The sequence below is a fragment of the Hylobates moloch genome, unplaced genomic scaffold, assembly GCF_009828535.3.
Source record: "Hylobates moloch isolate HMO894 unplaced genomic scaffold, HMol_V3 SCAFFOLD_12, whole genome shotgun sequence".
In the NCBI taxonomy this organism is placed as follows: Eukaryota; Metazoa; Chordata; class Mammalia; order Primates; family Hylobatidae; genus Hylobates; species Hylobates moloch.
In genome coordinates this window covers 68,851,393-68,869,136 of record NW_026652287.1, presented here as the reverse complement: position 1 = coordinate 68,869,136, position 17,744 = coordinate 68,851,393, and the positions used below count along the sequence as shown (strand labels likewise).

General features: G+C 39.2%; 1 protein-coding gene across 5 annotated transcripts in view; it reads right to left on the bottom strand.

Annotated features, from left to right (window-relative positions):
- Positions 1-17,744, bottom strand: part of MDM2 (MDM2 proto-oncogene) — a 54,011-nt gene that overhangs the window by 34,930 nt on the left and 1,337 nt on the right. For 4 of the 5 annotated variants that reach the window (XR_009209195.1, XM_058426095.1, XM_058426094.1 and 1 more), the window contains 6 exons: positions 13,372-13,446; positions 11,289-11,381; positions 10,074-10,207; positions 6,630-6,679; positions 2,733-2,800; positions 2,512-2,608 (listed from right to left, as the gene is read on the bottom strand). Coding sequence is in view for 4 of the 5 variants with exons in the window: in XM_058426095.1 (XP_058282078.1) it covers positions 2,512-2,608; positions 2,733-2,800; positions 6,630-6,679; positions 10,074-10,207; positions 11,289-11,381; positions 13,372-13,446 (517 nt within the window). In the remaining variant the exon portion in view is untranslated. The remainder of the gene's footprint in view (positions 1-2,511; positions 2,609-2,732; positions 2,801-6,629; positions 6,680-10,073; positions 10,208-11,288; positions 11,382-13,371; positions 13,447-17,744) is intronic. The other variant, XM_032170701.2, reaches the window with a different exon arrangement.

The window sequence follows — 17,744 nt, the reverse complement described above, 5'->3', positions numbered from 1 at the left end:
TTTATTATTTTTTTGAGACAAAGTCTCACTCTTGTCCCCCAGGCTGGAGTGTAATGGCACAATCTCGGCTCACTGCAACCTCCACCTCCCGGGTTCAAGCAATTCTCCTGCCTCAGCCTCCTGAATAGCTGGGACTACAGGCATCTGCCACCATGCCCGGCTAATTTTTTGTATTTTTAGTAGAGACGGGGTTTCACCGTGTTAGCCAGGATGGTCTCGATCTCGTGACCTCACGATCCTCTCTCCTCGGCCTCCCAAGATGCTGGGATTACAGGCGTGAGACACTGCACCTGGCCGGGATTTTTATGTTTTATCTAGATCACGAGTTCCACGTGTGAGTTCTTAATCATGTTTGTATTTCCTATTTTTAAAAAGGTGATCTTGGCCGGGCTGCAATTATAAATAATGCTGTAATTAATACCTCTACATATAAATCTTTGAATTTTTTATTACATCCTTAGGATAGATTCCTAGAAATGGAGTTACTAGGATAATGTTAAGAACTCTAAGACTTTTTTTTTTTTTTTTTTTTTGAGATGGAGTTTCACTCTGTACCCCAGGCTGGAGTGCAGTGGTGCGATCTCGGTTCACTGCAACCTCCACCTCCCAGGTTCAAGCGATTCTCCTGCCTCACCCTCCCAAGTAGCTGGGATTACAGGCGCCGGCCACCACACCTGGCTAATTTTTGTATTTTTAATAGAGATGGGGTTTCACCATGTCGGCCAGGTTGGTCTCGAACTCCTAATCTCAAGAGATCCACCCGCTTCGGCCTTCCAAAGTGCTGGGATTACAGGTGTGAGCCACCGCACCAGGTCATCTAAGCTTTTTTATAATCCAAAAATTTTAATCAATTTTTACCAACTTTTACCAATTTACAGACCAACAGTTTATCAGTGCTAATACACAAGTTATTAGCACTGATGAGGACGGATGAGTAAAAATTTTATTTTTACTAATTTGATAGACCAAAAGGACACCCTTTTGGCATTTTTTACTATCTGTAAAGCTAAAAATCACCAAAATTCACCCTCTCCCCGTATTTATTAGTCATTTGTATTTACTGTGAGAAATTTCTGTGAACTGTCTGCTCTTTTTGCTATTTGAAGTTTTAATGTTTCCCTTATTGATTTGGGAAGACTTTTTATGTAATACAGATAATAACAGTCAAATTTAAAGTGACTATCTTTCAAATATGTTGTATTCTATTTTTCATTTAACTTTTAAACTCATTTGAAATTCATTTTGGCATAAGGTACAGACGTAACTTCACCTTTTCCCCAAGTAACTACCATTTGTTCTAGTTCCACCTCTGCCCTAGACACCTCTGTCCTTCCTGTCTTCTGCCCGCATGTACAAGATACTGGTCTGGGTTCATTTACTCTGTTTCACTGGGGTTCATTTATTCTGTTTCACTGATCTGACATTCTCTTTCATCTGGATCATATGGTCTTAGTTACTGTGACTTCCTCAGGCAACAGTCTTCTCCTCTACTAACTGTTCTCAACTATTTTCTCTCTCTTTTTTTTTTAAGACAGTCTCACTGTGTCGCCAGGCAGAATGTAGTGGTGTGATCTCGGCTCACTGTAAGCTCTGCCTCCCCGGTTCATGCCATTCTCCTGCCTCAGCCTCCCGAGTAGCTGGGACTACAGGCACCCGCCACCACGTCCAGCTAATTTTTTGTATTTTTAGTAGAGACGGGGTTTCACGGTGTTAGACAGGATGGTCTCAATCTCCTGACCTCGTGATCCACCCGCCTCAGCCTCCCGAAGTGCTGGGATTACAGGCGTGAGCCACTGCGCCCAGCCCTTATCTCTTCATTTCTAAAACGCTATTTACTTTGTTTTAAAACTCATAGGTATGTACTACCATTTATTAAAAACAACAATTTAAAAATTTAACTGTTAAGGTGACTAAGAATAATGGTGAAAATAGAGTTTATATGCCTGCCTCCTATTATCTTTTTTTTTTAGATGAAGTCTCACACGGTTACCCAGGCTGGAGTGCAGTGGCATGATTTCGGCTCACTGTAACTTCCACCTCCCGGGTTGAAGTGATTCTTCTTCCTCAACCTCCTGAGTAGCTGGATTACAAGTGCACGCCACCAGGCCCAGCTACTTTTTGTATTTTTTTTAGTAGAGATGGGGTTTCACCACGTTGGTCAGGCTGGTCTCTAACTCCTGACCTCGTGATCCGCCAGCCTCGGCCTCCCAAAGTGCTGGGATTACAGGCGTGAGCCACTACACTCCAGCCACCTCCTACTATCTTAACAGAGTTGGCTAACTGTAAACTCCAGTGGGGCACAGTAAACTGTGCCTGCTGTAGTCAGCCAGAAAAATATTGCTAAATAAGCAATTTGTAAATCAAATAAAATCAAGAATGAAAAAAACTCAGAGGTTAATTCATCTCAACCAAAAAAAGGGAACAATTTAATTAAGTCTAAAAGCACTAATTTCATTAGAGAAAGAATATCAAAAAGCTGTGTGAATGCGTCAAATAAATATTCATATATACCTGTCTCACTAATTGCTCTCCTTCTAGATGAGGTAGATGGTCTAGAAACCAAATGTGAAGACGAAGGTTTCTCCTCCTGAAGCTCTTGCACAAGGTCCTAAGCATTTAGGAAAAAAATAAAATACAACAAACTTAACATAACCAGTAAGCTAACTTGTTGTAAATAACCTTTCCAATTTGCAAATAATATCACATTAGAATGAGAAATTTACTTAGATTACCTTTTGATCACTCCCACCTTCAAGGTGACACCTGTTCTCACTCACAGATGTACCTGAGTCTGATGATTCTGAGAGAAAAGAAAAAGAATCAGAAACTTGGTTGGGGGTGGGGGGGGCGCTATTTAGTAGATATGCTATCAGTCTAACACAAGCCCTTATGCAATTTAACCTTTCAATAAACATTAAACATGTATTTTCCAGGTGGCACCCTCATACTAAATGTTGCAGATGTAAATAAAATAATTCAACTTTAATGTAGAAGAGTAAAGTATAATCAAGACATTAAAAGACTGTTAGATAAATTAGCAGCGAGACAGGACAGTCATTATTTTGGTAGGGACAGGGAGTGTCTGAGAAACAAAGAATCAGGAAATATTTTGTAGGACAATGTGAAAATAGGGCTAGGAAAGGCCATTCCAGACCAAGAAAACGCCACGTGAAAAAGTATCCAAAAGCAAACTAACAGTTTCTGTTGCAGGACACCACAAGCAGTTCATTATTACTGGAATGCAGGCAAGTTCAGATTGTAAAGGATCCTGTGTGTTTAGCCAAAGCAGGACTCACACTGTCATTCCCTTATCACTGCATTCTTCCCAGCAGATACTTCAGAATCTTCCCTAATGCGATGTTGCAGCCACTCACCATTAAAAAGGATTTTAGTCCAAGAAATAAAACTGATTTCTAGCTCACAGAAAATATTACATCCAGAGAGCAATAATGAACCCCTAAATGGTAATTTTAAGCCGAAGAGTGACAAGTCACTCTGGCAAAACATAAAGAGGGCAGAGGCAGAAAAACCAGTATTAGACAATGGCAATAATACAAACTAAAAACTATTAAAGCCTAAACTAAGGCATGGAAGACAAATTCCAGAGAAATTAAATAGGTAAAAACCAACAAGACCTGGTATTTGATATAGAAGGCAAGGAAGAAAGGAGTTATGATGATTCCAAGATTCTACCTTGGGTGAATAAATGAGTGGTGCCATTCACTAAAAGAGAAACTTCAGAAAGATAAACAGATTGGAAGGGAAGATAACAAACTGAGTTATTCAGGCATATAGGTTTCATTTGTAGTTGGATATACAGACTTTGAGCTCAAAAGTCAAAGTTTCAGATTTGGGATATATAGACAATCATCATCAAATACCTTTTACTACCCTCTTGGAAACATTTTCATCTTAACAGTGAACTCATGCCTGGACATTAACATTTTGAAATTATGCATTACCATAGATTAATTTTCTCTTAGGCATTACACTAATTTTCTTAAGTTGTACATAATAGGTTATATTGTCCAGGAATTTTGGATTAATATAAATAGATGCTACAGAAAAGATGTAATAAAAAGGAAGCCTTAGGCCGGGTGGGTGCAGTGGCTCACACCTGTAATCCCAGCACTTTGGGAGGCCAAGGTGGGAGGATCACCAGAGGTCAGAAGTTTGAGACCAGCCTGGTCAACATGGTGAAACCCTTTCTCTACTAAAAATACAAAAATTAACTGAATGTGGTGGCAGGCGCCTGTAATCCCACCTACTCGGGAGGCTGAGGAAGGAGAATCACTTAAACCTGGGAAGCGGAGGTTGCAGTGATCCGAGATCATGCCACTGCACTCTAGCCTGGGTGACACAGTGAGACTCCATCTCAAAAAAAAAAAAAAAAAAAAAGTGACAAAGTTGAGAACATGGAATAGGAGTTCTGAAGTTAATTCTACTGATATCTAAACCAAACTCAGACTGCAAATAATTTGTAAGTTTCCATCTCAATAATACAATTTTTCTAGTAATGTGCCAAAGTTTATTTAAACAAATGAAGGAATGAATACATCAGGGATATACTTCAGAAAACTCAAAATACTACTACAAATACTACAATTGTATATTTAGCTATCACACAATTTCTTAAAGAGCTTTAAAAGAATAAAATGCCAAATCATCAGCCTAATAACTACTTTTATTTTGGGATAAAATGGAGATACTTTTCTGGGCTTTAAATCCTAACCTTCGAAGAATAAGTATTCAATTCAACACATTTATTAAATACCATATTAATAAAACACTATACTGTGTGATGCAGAATGCAAACCTGAATAGGACATAGGTAACAAAAATATAAACAAGTATAACAGCCAGACGCAGTGGCTCACGCCTGTAACCCCTACACTTTGAGGCCAAGGCGAGAATATCTCTTGAGCTCAGGTCAAGACTAGCCTGGGAAACATAGCGACACCGTCTCTACCAAACATACAGAAAAATTAGCCAGGCGTGGTGGAGCACATCTGTAGTCCCAGCAACTTGGGAGGCTGAGGGGGAGGATCATTTGAGCCCTGGAGGTGGAGGTTGCAGTGAGCCAAGATCACCACTGCACTTCAAGCAGGGTGACAGAGTGAGAGCCCATCTCAAAAACAAACAAAAAAACCCACCAGTATAACAAAGCAATTTTACAATAAAATCTGCATATGGAATAGAGGAAGTACAAGGGAGTTGTCAATTCATTCTAGGAACTAAACAAGCTCCTGAGAGGTGTTTTGTTTTTTTTTTTTTTTTTTGTCTTTTTTAAGAGATAAGGTCTTGCTCTGTCACCCGGACTGGATGGCATGATCACAGTTCACTACATTCCTGACCTCCCAGGCTCAAAAAATCCTCCTGCCTCAGCCTCCTAAGTAGCTAAGACTACAGGCATGCACCACTATACCAAGCTGATTTTTGTAGTTTTTGCAGAGGTAGGATTTTGCCATGCTGCCCAGGCTGGTCTTGAACTCCTAGGCTCAAGTGATCCTCCTGCCTTAGCCTCCTAAAGCGCTGGAATTATAGGCATGAGCCATCACACCTGGCCTAACAGCATTTCTTAACTGTAGTTCGAGGATGGGCTTTAGGAAGGGTGTAGTGTATTAGAGACAGCTCTAACCAGCACTCAAAAGCAAACTGTGGGACCGGGTGCAGTGGCTCACACCTGTAATCCCAGCACTTTGGAAGGCTGAGGCAGGCAGATCACGAGGTCAGGAGTTCGAGACCAGCCTGGCCAATATGCTGAAACCCCGTCTCTACTAAAAGTACAAAAATTAGCTGGGCATGGTGGCATATGCCTGTAGTTCCAGCTACTCAGGAGGCTGAGGCAGAAGAATTGCTTGAACCTGGGAGGCAGAGGTTGCAGTGAGCCGAGATCGTGCCACTGCACTCCATCCAGCCTGGGTGACAGAGCAAGATTCCTTCTAAAAAAAAAAAAAAAAAAAAAGCAAACTGTGTACATCTCTTCCCAACTCCATGTTTTTAGACTTCAAATGAGAGTATTATACTACGGAAGTCAGCAAGCACATAAATCAGGGCTTTTCTCATGGAAAGTACGTTGTAAAACACTTATTGACTTATCCATGTATATATACATGTGCATCTTTCTGGAACAAGAACCCAATGCTTTTATCAGCTTATTAAAGAGACGTGACCCAAAAATAACCAGTTAAGAAACGGAAGTAGGAACATAAAATTCCACTTCCACAAATTGGTAAACAAAATTTTGTCTATAACCAAAGAAAAAGACCCATCCTTCATCCTTACACATGGTCCTACCTAGGTAACAATATTATTTCCCAAAGCCTTTCAATACATTTTCAAGGTAGATCACTCCTAAACAGGAGCTTTTGAAATTATAGACCTTTCAAAACAAATCCTAACTCTGATATCCCAAGTCTGAAATTGATGTAACAGGATATTTAACTTTACATTAGAACCTCAGTATAATGTAGTTTTAGTTCATATGTACTAATAAATGTATCATACTTTTATTACAATATTAAAGCAACTTTTAAAGAGAATCACAATTATAAAACATATGCACATAAACAAAAATGTCTTTAAAATGTTTTTATGGTATTTTTCCATGATGCACAAAATTAACTTACCCTGCTGATTGACTACTACCAAGTTTCTGTAGATCATTGTATATATTTTCCTTGTAGGCAGAAAAAAAAAAAGAGACGTACATTTTAAAATAAAAATTTGTATTAAGCTGGATTTAACCAGACTTTTACATACATACTTAGTATGAACTACTGCACACATTCAAAACCAAATTTATCATTGGCAAGCTTATAGGCACTTAAAGGCACAATAATTAGTAGCACAATGATTACGTACAGCTACTTTTAATAATTACTAAAGTTTCTCTAGCTGAAAGATTTCACACTGCCAATTCCTGAAATGTGCTTTGTTTGGACTTTACCAGAAGACCCCCAAAAAATGAGTATGCAAGCAGGAAGAGGTTGAACATACTTATTTTCAAACAGGAATGTTTTTAGCTCTGTGCTTAGCAGCAAACTGCCAAAAAAAAGCATTGAGTTATGCAAAATCCATTAAATACAAACTGCCAAAAAAAGTATTGAGTTACGCAAAATCCATTAAATAGGGATTTGATTATAATTTTGACTTTCATCAAGCTTCAGCTTCCTTTCTTGATCTTAAAACTTATTAACAGAGGCCGGGCGTGGTGGCTCACAGACACCTGTAATCCCAGTACTTCGGAAGGCCAAGTCGGGCGGATCACCCGAGGCCTGGAGGTCAAGACCAGCCTGACCAACATGGAGAAACCCCATCTCTACTAAAAATACAAAATTAGCTGGGCATGGTGGCGCATGCCTGTAATCCCAGCTACTCAGGAGACTGAGGCGGGAGAATCACTTAAACCCAGGAGGCGGAGGTTGCGGTGAGCCAAGATCGTGCCATTGCACTCCAGCCTGGACAACAAGAGCAAAACTCCAACTCAGGGAAGAAAAAAAAAACAAAAACTTATTAACAGATAAAGCAGTACTCATTCATTCAATAAATACAGACTGAAAACCTACCATGTACCAGTCACTGGTACTATGTACCAGACACGGGAGAAAACAAAGAATGAAACAGAAATGTATATGCCCTGATGAAGTTTATATCCTAACAGGAGGATAATTCATTTACCCCAGTATTCATTGATGTCACAATGGATTTTTCCTTTTGTTTTTAAACTAAGGATTTAAGAGAATGTTTGTCACAGAATATTGTTCCTCACTCAATATTAAGAGGAAATATGAATCCCAACTATCTTTTTTCACCCTTGGGAATAAGGACACAGCAACCTAAATCCACAATATTTTTAATTCATATCCTTTTCAAGTCAGTAAGTTCTCCTATTTCTTATCTCTCAACATTTAGAATTCAAGTCCAGGGAAATCACACTTGCAAACATTATCCGAAGATTCAATATTCAGACCAGGCACAGTGGCTCACGTCTGTAATCCCAGCACTTTGGGAGGCCAAGGCAGGCAGATCACTTGAAGTCAGGAGTTCAAGACCAGCCTGGCCAACATGGCAAAACCCCATCTCTACTAAAAATACAAAAAATTAGCTAGTCATAGTAGTGTGCTCCTATAATCCCAGCTACTCAGGAGGCTGAGGCAAGAGAATCGCTTGAACCCAGGAGGCAGAGGTTGCAGCCTGGGCAACACAGCAAGACTTCATCTCGGAAAAAAAAAAAAAAAATAGAAGATTCAATATTCAATAGGTAAAGAAATCACCAATATACCAATATAGTTATTTTTTAAATTTATAAAATTAAACCATATATACCAAGGCCACGTATAAAATGACAACATATATGGATATTAAACAGAAGTGATTCATCAATAAAAAATGATAATTATAGATATATTTATAATATATATTATATATAATTATATCATATGTATATTATAATATATAATATACAAATTATAAATTAAGAAGCTAGATGAAATTAAATATAGTTCTATATTCATAACTAGGTTAAAACACACAGTTGCACATAATACACAAATGACTGGTAAAAATACCTTTTGTTAACAAACTATAGTCCTTTTTTTCTCTACTTTTCTTAGTTTTCTGTCATCTCCTAATGTTCAATAATAATATATACTATGTTTACAATAATGAGGTTGTTTTAAAGTTATAAAATCCCTTGCTCAGCTGAGGAAGTTATCTTTTTTAATAAAATAAAATCCCATTTAATTATCATCTTTTCAGCTATTCTATTGAGCATTAAATACTAGCAGAAGCTAGTTAATTGTTTCAGGTGAACGTATTCATTCCATTTATTAATGTAATGAATGCTAAGGCTCAACACAGATTGCCTGTGCTAAACCAAATGTGACAAAGAATTCCAAATGTAGGCCAGGTGTGGTGGCTCACATCTGTAATCCCAGCACTTTGGGAGGCCACGGCGGGTGGATTACCCAAGGTTAGGAGCTCAAGACCAGCCTGGTGAACATCGTGAAACCCTGTCTCTACCAAAAATACAAAAATTAGACAGGCGTGGCAGCGGGCACCTGTAATCCCAGCTACTCGGGAAGCCGAGGCAGGAGAATCACTTGAACCCAGGAGACGGAGGTTGCAGTGAGCCAAGATCATGCCACTGCACTCCAGCCTGGGCCATAGAGCAAGACTCCCTCTCAAAACAAACAAAAAAAAGAATAATTTTAGAAAAATATATATAAAAAAATTTTTTTTTCAGATGCAGTTTTGCTCATTGCCCAGGCTAGAGTGCAATGGCACGATCTTGGCTCCCCGCAACCACAACCTCCACCTACCTGGGTCAAGTGATTCTCCTGCCTCAGCCTCCTGAGTAGCTGGAATTACAGGCATGCGCCACCATACCCAGCTAATTTTGTATTTTTAGTAGAGACGGGGTTTCTCCATGTTGGTCAGGCTGGTCTCCAACTCCCAACCTCAGGTGATCCACCAGCCTCGGCCTCTCAAAGTGCTAGGATTGCAGGTGTGAGCCACCGTGCCAGGTCTATTTCTAGAAATACTACCTGGGTTAAATTCTGCTGGTTAAGTGCCATAATGATAGGTGACAATGAAAATGATCTCCAAAATAACTAAGGCTCAAATTTAAGCCTTTACTACTTGGTGGTATACTGTTTCTGGAAGTGACTGGAATAAAAAGTTATAATATAATAGCTACAGCTAATACTTGAATGCTTTGTATGTGCCAAAAACTATGCTTTTTTTTTTTTATACAATGTCTCTCTTCAAAAGCTTTAACCTCCACATGAAGTATTTAATTATCCCTATTTTATAAATGGGGAAAAAGGTTTAAAAAGGTTAATTTACCTAGTCACAAAACTAGTAAATGACTGGGCTAGGTTTCAAACACTGGTTTATAAGATGCCAGAGCTCAGGTTCTCAAATAATATGCCACAGAGCTAAAAAATTAAGTTTCAGCATGTCTTTAATATGTTTTAACAGTTTTTCTCTGACAAAAGTGAATGAGGGTAGAGGTGAACTGAAATGTTAGCCCAAATGGCTTTTTACAATGGACAAAACTGAAGAATTACCTGTGCTCTTTCACAGAGAAGCTTGGCACGCCAAACAAATCTCCTAGAAGATCATTTGAACAATATACAATATGTTGTTGCTTCTCATCATATAATCGTTTAGTCATAATATACTGGCCAAGATAAAAAAGAACCTGAAATAGAAATATGATTTCTGAGCATTAAAGAAAACTAAATGTTAGTTTTAAACACATTTAATAATATCCTATTTATCTGAATAGGGGTAAACAACCAGGAACCATATCCACAACTATGTAGAACCACCACTTTGTACTTAGAAGCTACTTTTGGCTGGGCGCAGGGGCTCACACCTGTAATCCCAGCACTTCAGGAGGCCGAAGCGGATGGATCACGAGGTCAGGAGATAAAGACCATCCTGGTCCCATCTCTACTAAAAATACAAAAATTAGCCAGGCATGGTGGCAGACACCTGTAATCCCAGCTATTAGGGAGGCTGAGGCAGGAGAATTGCTTGAACCCGGGAGGTGGGGGCTGCAGTGAGCCGAGATTGCGCCACTGCACTCCAGCCTAAGCAACAGAGTGAGACTTCATCTCAAAAAAAAAAAAAAAAAAAAAAAAAAAGCTACTTTTAAGCCTTTTCCATTTAATTTGACGGAAGCAGAAATAACTGCTGCTCTATTTACTTAAGTAAACCTTAAAATGTGAGGTTTTTTTCCTTGTAGACTTTAACTCTGCCCAGATACCTAGATACTAACATATTAGGAAGGGAAAAGGCAGCAAAATAAAAAACTGATAGCCATAAAAAGTTGCAGAAACAAAAATCAACTAAAATATGGCAGTGGTCTGGAGCCACTTAGTAAATAGTCACAAACACTATAAACCTCAATAGCCTCTGAGGTCACCAGAGGAAGACAGAAAAACAATCAATGACAGCTACAGAACAGTTTGAGAGAATTCTGAGAATGAAATAAACCCTCTAAGGTATCAGTTTACTCCATATTATGATAAATAATCAAAATAATGACTTTGAACCATTAATAAAAGTTAAATTATATTCCCTGTGCTGCATTAAGACAAGAAGTTGGCAGTACATTTTTAAGATATCTAGATATAAACCTATTAACAACTACCTAAATACATATGGCATTTTACAGTTTACAATGTACTTTTATAAGTATTATCTCATTCTGATATTTCATAGGATTATCACTGTATTAGAAATGAAGAAACTGCATTGGGCACAGTGGCTCACACCTGTAAATCTAGCACTTTAGGAGGCCGAGGTAAGCAGATCCCTTGAGCCCAAGAGTTCCAGACCAGCCTGGGCAACATAGTGAAACTCCATCTCTACAAAAAAATACAAAAATTAGCCAGGCATGGTGGTACAAGCCTGTAGTCCTAGCTACTGCAGACACTGAGGTGAGAGGATCACCTGAGCCCACAAGGTCCAGGCTGTAGTGAGCAGTGATCATGCCACTGCACTCTAGCCTGGGCAAGAGAGTGAGAAACTGTCACCAAAAAAAAAAAAAAAAAGAAGAAGAAACTGGCCCCAGCTCTTCTGACTCTTAATCCAACGCTCTTTTTACTACCCATACTAGCTTTCACTACCTTCCTGTGTGCCCCAGAACAAAGATCCTATAACTGAGAACTACATCAGACAATACATACACTACTGTTACATAGTTTAGCATAAGCATTCTAAGTCTTTATGATGGCCCTGGCCAATTTTCACATTTCTATTTACTGCTAAATCCATACTTTTTTGTTTCCTTAACTGATCATACAATGATAATAAGGTCAATCCCAAATTAGCCCTAAAAATACCATTTAACCTGGCCCTTTCCTACAAACACTATCTTTGGATTTAACTAGCTAAGCAGGCATCGGCCTTAAAGGAATATTCTTATGTGACTGTGCATTGGACAGATTGCTGTCCAGCAGTGGGAAAGGAAAAAGGAAGAGAACTTAGATTTATTCTACCAAACATCCTTTAAGGAAGTTTCTAAAAGTATAGCTGGAGAGGAAAAAGAAAAATGGAAGCTCTTCCTGCCCCACTATACTGTTAGAAGAAAGAAACTTAAATGTTTTAAGTAATCTGAGTCCCATAAACTAAGTGGAAGAGACAGAGAACAGGCATATTTCAATCACACTGAAATTTTGCCTAAGGTGGCTCGATCTCTCACTGAAAATCATGCTTTTGTGCACAAATTTAAAGGTGGGGAATGCACTAAAATGCTAGATCCATTACATAGAATATATGGTCATGAATCAGCTCACCTCTATCCCAGAAAGATCAGTATACTGTACTCATGTATGTCTAGTGCAGAAGTTCTTAACCTGGGATCCAGGGATGCCCAAGAAGTCCTTGGATAGAATTCAGGGGGTCCATTAATTTAGATGGGAAAAAAAAATTCTATCTTTATTTTCACAAACTTCCAACTAGAATTTAGCTTTTCCTTCGATTATAAATGTAGGCAACAAATCACAACAGTATTAATACCTGTGATTTCATCACCAACAAAAATCAGAGGTGTTTTCCTATCATACTGTGCTTATGGCAAACATTTCAAAATATGACTTATATTCCTCACTATATCAAAATTATATTTATTGGCCAGGCATGGTGGCTTATGCCTATAATCCCAGTATTTTGGGAGGCCAAGGCAAGTGGATCACCTGAGACTAGGAGTTCAAGACCAGCCTGGCCAACATGGAGAAACCCCATCTCTACTAAAAAGACAAAAAATTAGCCAGGTGTGGTGGCAGGCGCCTATAATCCCAGCTACTTGGGAGGGTGAGGCAGAAGAAGGGCTTGAATCTAGGAGGCAGAGGTTGCAGTGAGCCGAGATCGTGCCACTGCACTCCAGCCTGGGTGACAGAGCGAGACTCTGTCTCGAAAAACAAAAAAACACTATATTTATTACATCTGCTTCTAAATCTTAGTATTTATTGTGTTAATAATAAAAGCACACATATCACAAACTAGTTTACTATTTTGGTAACCGTATTTTAGCATGTTTCCTCTGTAATTCTATACATTTTATTTCATACATTTAAAAACATGATTCTGAGAAGCAGTCTACCAAAGGGTTCACGGCATAAAATGGTCAAGCACCCCTACAGGGCTTCCATTTATCTGAGTTCCTAGCTGAGAAATGAAACTCAAGTATAATTAGAATTTTCAGCTTTAAAATATAGTCCAAATGACCACAAAATTAAATGTTGCTGCTTAATGAAAAATCCTTCTATATGGCCAATTTCTCCCCATGGTCTTGAAAACTTTAAGTATGGCTATATGTAACTAGTAAGATACTACTTGTCTCTTGATTCAGCTTACCTCTTTCATAGTATAAGTGTCTTTTTGTGCACCAACAGACTTTAATAACTTCAAAAGCAATGGCTTTGGTCTAACCTATGAAGAGAAAAGAACTGCTATTATACTTCCAAAATTATCCCAGAACTATAGGCCCTGCAGCAAACATATCCATCAAGTTCAATAAAGGGGATTTGGAAAAAATGCTGGGAAGGATCTAATTATTACGCAAGTATCATGGAATCATCAAGTATCAGTTGTGATCACAGATAGTATCCAATCCAAAACAGCAAAGATTACTTTTTCCTTCAGCTATTTATATTACCTGCTTACTGCCTTACAAACAACCATAAATTACTAAGATCCAATGAGCTTACTGTACTGATCCACTGAGCTTATTGCAAGCTAACTTAGAGAATCAAAGAGAAGTGAATAAATCTTTAGAGTGGGTCCTGTTATCAATCTTCTCTTTCTAAAGATTAGGTTTCTGAAAGCTAGAGACCCTAACTAACTAACCCAAGCTGACAAGGGTAATTAAGAACAACCCAGGTCCCTCAACTACAACTCAGCATTTTCTTCCTACTATATCATGCTGCCTCTTAGTTAGTCTACATTTCAAATATCTACTTGACAAACATTTACTGAGCTTCTACTATGCACTGGACAGTGGTAGGTACTGCAAAAAAAATTACAAATAAGACATATGACCTGGGCCGGGCGCGGTGGCTCACGCTTGTAATCCCAGCACTTTGGGAGGCCGAGGCAGGCGGATCACGAGGTCAGGAGATTGAGACCACGGTGAAACCCCGTCTCTACTAAAAATACAAAAAATTAGCCAGGCGTGGTGGCGGGCACCTGTAGTCCCAGCTACTCGGAGAGGCTGAGGCAGGAGAATGGTGTGAACCCGGGAGGCGGAGCTAGCAGTGAGCCGAGATTGCGCCACTGCACTCCAGCCTGGGCGACAGAGCGAGACTCCGTCTCAAAAAAAAAAAAAAAAAAGGACATATGGCCTGTATTCAAGGAGCCTGCCAACTAGATTAGGGGTCAATTTTTTTCTGTAAAGAGCCAGACTGTAAGTATTTTAAGCTTTTCATACAAATGGTTCTATCCAAGTAAAAAGCATAGCTACTATGTAAACCAACGGGCATGGTTGCATTCCAGTAAAATTTTCTTTACAGAAAGAAAGGAAGCTGGCTGGGCGAGGTGGCTCATGCCTATAACCCCAGCACTTTGGGAGACAGTGCTAGAGGTTTGCTTGAGGCTAGGTGTTCAAGACCAGCCTGGGCCACACTGAGAGACTCCACCTCTACAAAAAAATTTAAAAACAAACAAAAACAGGTAACAGGCCAAAGTTGGCTGACAGGCTAACATTTGCCTGCCCCTTATCTAGAGGTTTTACAAATGGTATTGAGAAAATAATTGCCATGGGGGAGGGGAATGTAATATACTTATGCACTCCCTTCCTTTTGGTTTATCAAAATCTGCAAAACTCAAGTATCTTTACAGCTTGCCACTACCACACAAACTGGTACCTCTGCACCTCTCTTCGATATGCCCTGGTCCTGTGTCTAACTTTAAAATCTGACAGCACCCCCATTGGGGATGCCTTAAAAACAGATTTTTAAAAATTGCCTATTTCCAGCTAATCAATAAAACGAATATTATTTAACAATTGAAAAATTTTAAATATAGAATTGAATTATTAATTTTTCTGATCACTTTTTTTTTAACTGTGCTTACATATGTACTTTACTTTCAGGCTCAAGAATGAACTCTCTCAAAAAAGATTTAAAAATAACCTTTTTTCTCCTGAATTTTTATTATATGCTATATTAGCTTCAAATTAGATAAAATAATTTGAAGTAAAAATCTGCAATGGAAGCCAGGTGCAGTGGCTCAGGTCTGTAATCCCAGCACTTTGGGAGGCCCAGGCAGGCAGATCACCTGCGGTCAGGAGTTTGAGACCAGCCTGGCCAACACAGCGAAACTCTGTCTCTATTAAATATACAAAAATTACCCAGGTGTGGGCCGGGCGCAGTGGCTCACGCCTTTAATCCCAGCACTTTGGGAGGCCAAGACAGGCAGATCACGAGGTCAGAAGTTCAAGACCAGCCTGGACAACATGGTGAAACCCTATCTCTACTAAAAATACAAAAATTATCCGGGTGTGGAGGTGGGTGCCTGTAATCCCAGCTACTCGGGAGGCTGTGGCAGAATTGCTTGAACCCAGGAGGCGGAGGTTGCAGTGAGCCGAGATCACGCCACTGCACTCCAGCCTGGGCAACAGACCAAGACTCAGTCTCAAAAAAAAAAAAAAAAAAAAAAAAAAAAAAATCTGTAATGGAAAGCCATCAGTATATTAGTGACTTAAAAGACATGTATTAATGAGAAAACAGCTATAAAAGATAATAGCATTTGTAATCTTACATTGAAGAACAAGAAGATAAATTACAGGTGAAGATCTAAATATTTAAAAAATTTAAATCTGGAAGAAAATATAGGAATATATTTGCAAGATCTTGGGACAGGAGAGTTCTTCCAAAGCATGATATGAAATTCAAAAGCCAACAAATTTTACTTCATAGAATTGTTCTCAATGGGGAAAAGACAACATAAAATTAAATGCTACATTAGTAAACAACAAAAGCTAAATATACTTGAAACACATAGAGCTACTCCAATTACTAAGAAAAATTTTTAAAAACTAAAAGGAAAATGGACAGATAAGACCAGGCAAATCCCAGAAGAAATAAATGACTTAACAAAATGGAGGCCTGGTGCAGTGATTCACGCCTGTAATCCCAGCACTTTGGGAGGCCGAGGCAGGCGGATCACCTGAAGTTGGGAGTTCAAGACCAGCCTGACCAACATGGAAAAACTCCATCTCTACTAAAAATACAAAATTAGCTGAGCGTGGTGGCACGTGCCTGTAATCCCAGCTACTCCAGAGGCTGAGGCAGGAGAATCGCATGAACCCAGGAGGCAGAGGTTGCAGTGAGCCGAGATCTTGCCATTGCACTCCAGCCTGGGCAACAAGAGTGAAACTCTGTCTCAAAAAAAAAAAAGGAAAGGTGGCCAGCCTCACCAAGAAACTAGAGAAAAATGAATTTAAACAATGGCACAGTACCTTTTATCAAAAAAATAGTAATAATAATAAAAGAGGCCGGGCGCAGTGACTCACACCTGTAATCCCAGCACTTTGGGAGGCCGAGGCAGGCGGATCACGAGGTCAGGGGATCGAGACCATCCTGGCTAACATGGTGAAACCCCGTCTCTACTAAAAATACAAAAAATTAGCCAGGCGTGGTGGCGGGCGCCTGTAGTCCCAGCTACTCGGGAGGCTGAGGCAGGGGAATGGCGTGAACCCAGGGGATAGAGCTTGCAGTGAGCCGAGATTGCACCACTGCACTCCAGCCTGGGAGTCAGAACAAGACTCCGCCTCAAAAAATAATAATAATAATTAAATATTGGTAATATTCAGTATTGGCAGGAGTGAAACTGTTAGAGCCTTTTGGTGAGCAAGTTACCAGTAGCAATCAAATATGAGTAAAATTGAGAACTCAGGAGTTCTAATTCTATAAAATCTTTTTTTCTTTTTTTTTTTTTTAGACGGAGTTTCGCTTTATTGCCCAGGCTGGAGTGAAATGGCACAATCTTGGCTCACCACAACCTCTGCCTCCCGGGTTCAAGCGATTCTCCTGCCTCAGCCTCCTCAGCAGCTGGGATTATAGGCACGCGCCACCATGCCCAACTAATTTTTGTATTTTTAGTAGAGACAGGGTTTCACCATGTTGGCCAGGCTAGTCTCGAACTCCTCATCTCAGGTGATCGGCCTGCCTTGGCCTCCCAAAGTGATGGGATTACAGGGGTGAGCCACTGCGCCCAGCCTATAATTCTATAAAATCTTTCTTACAGAAATAGTCACACGGGATGCATGTACAAAGCAGCACTATCTGTAATACTCAAAAACAGGAGGCAATTTTTAAAAAGCTATCAGTAAAGGCATAAATAATTTTTAAAATGGTATACTCATGCTGTGGAATACTATGCAGCCATTTAAAAGAATTCTGTAGACTTTATTGACAAGGATGCAAGTCACAGAACTATAGTTTCATCTTGTTAGTACAACAAATAAGACAATAACATAGATTTAAATTCAAATGTAAATATATGTGGGTATGCACACAAAAAATCTAAAAGGAAACATGGAGCAAAAAGACAGGAATTTTCAGGTTTTACTTTAAAATTTCTCTAATAACAAAAATCTTTAAAACAAGCACGAATAATTTTTGTGACTTTTAGAAACCATTTTTTAAAATTAAATACTGGGAGGTCAAAAAGGAAAAAAAATCAGTCACGTAACAAACACAACTTCAACCACGCTTAACAATGTAATG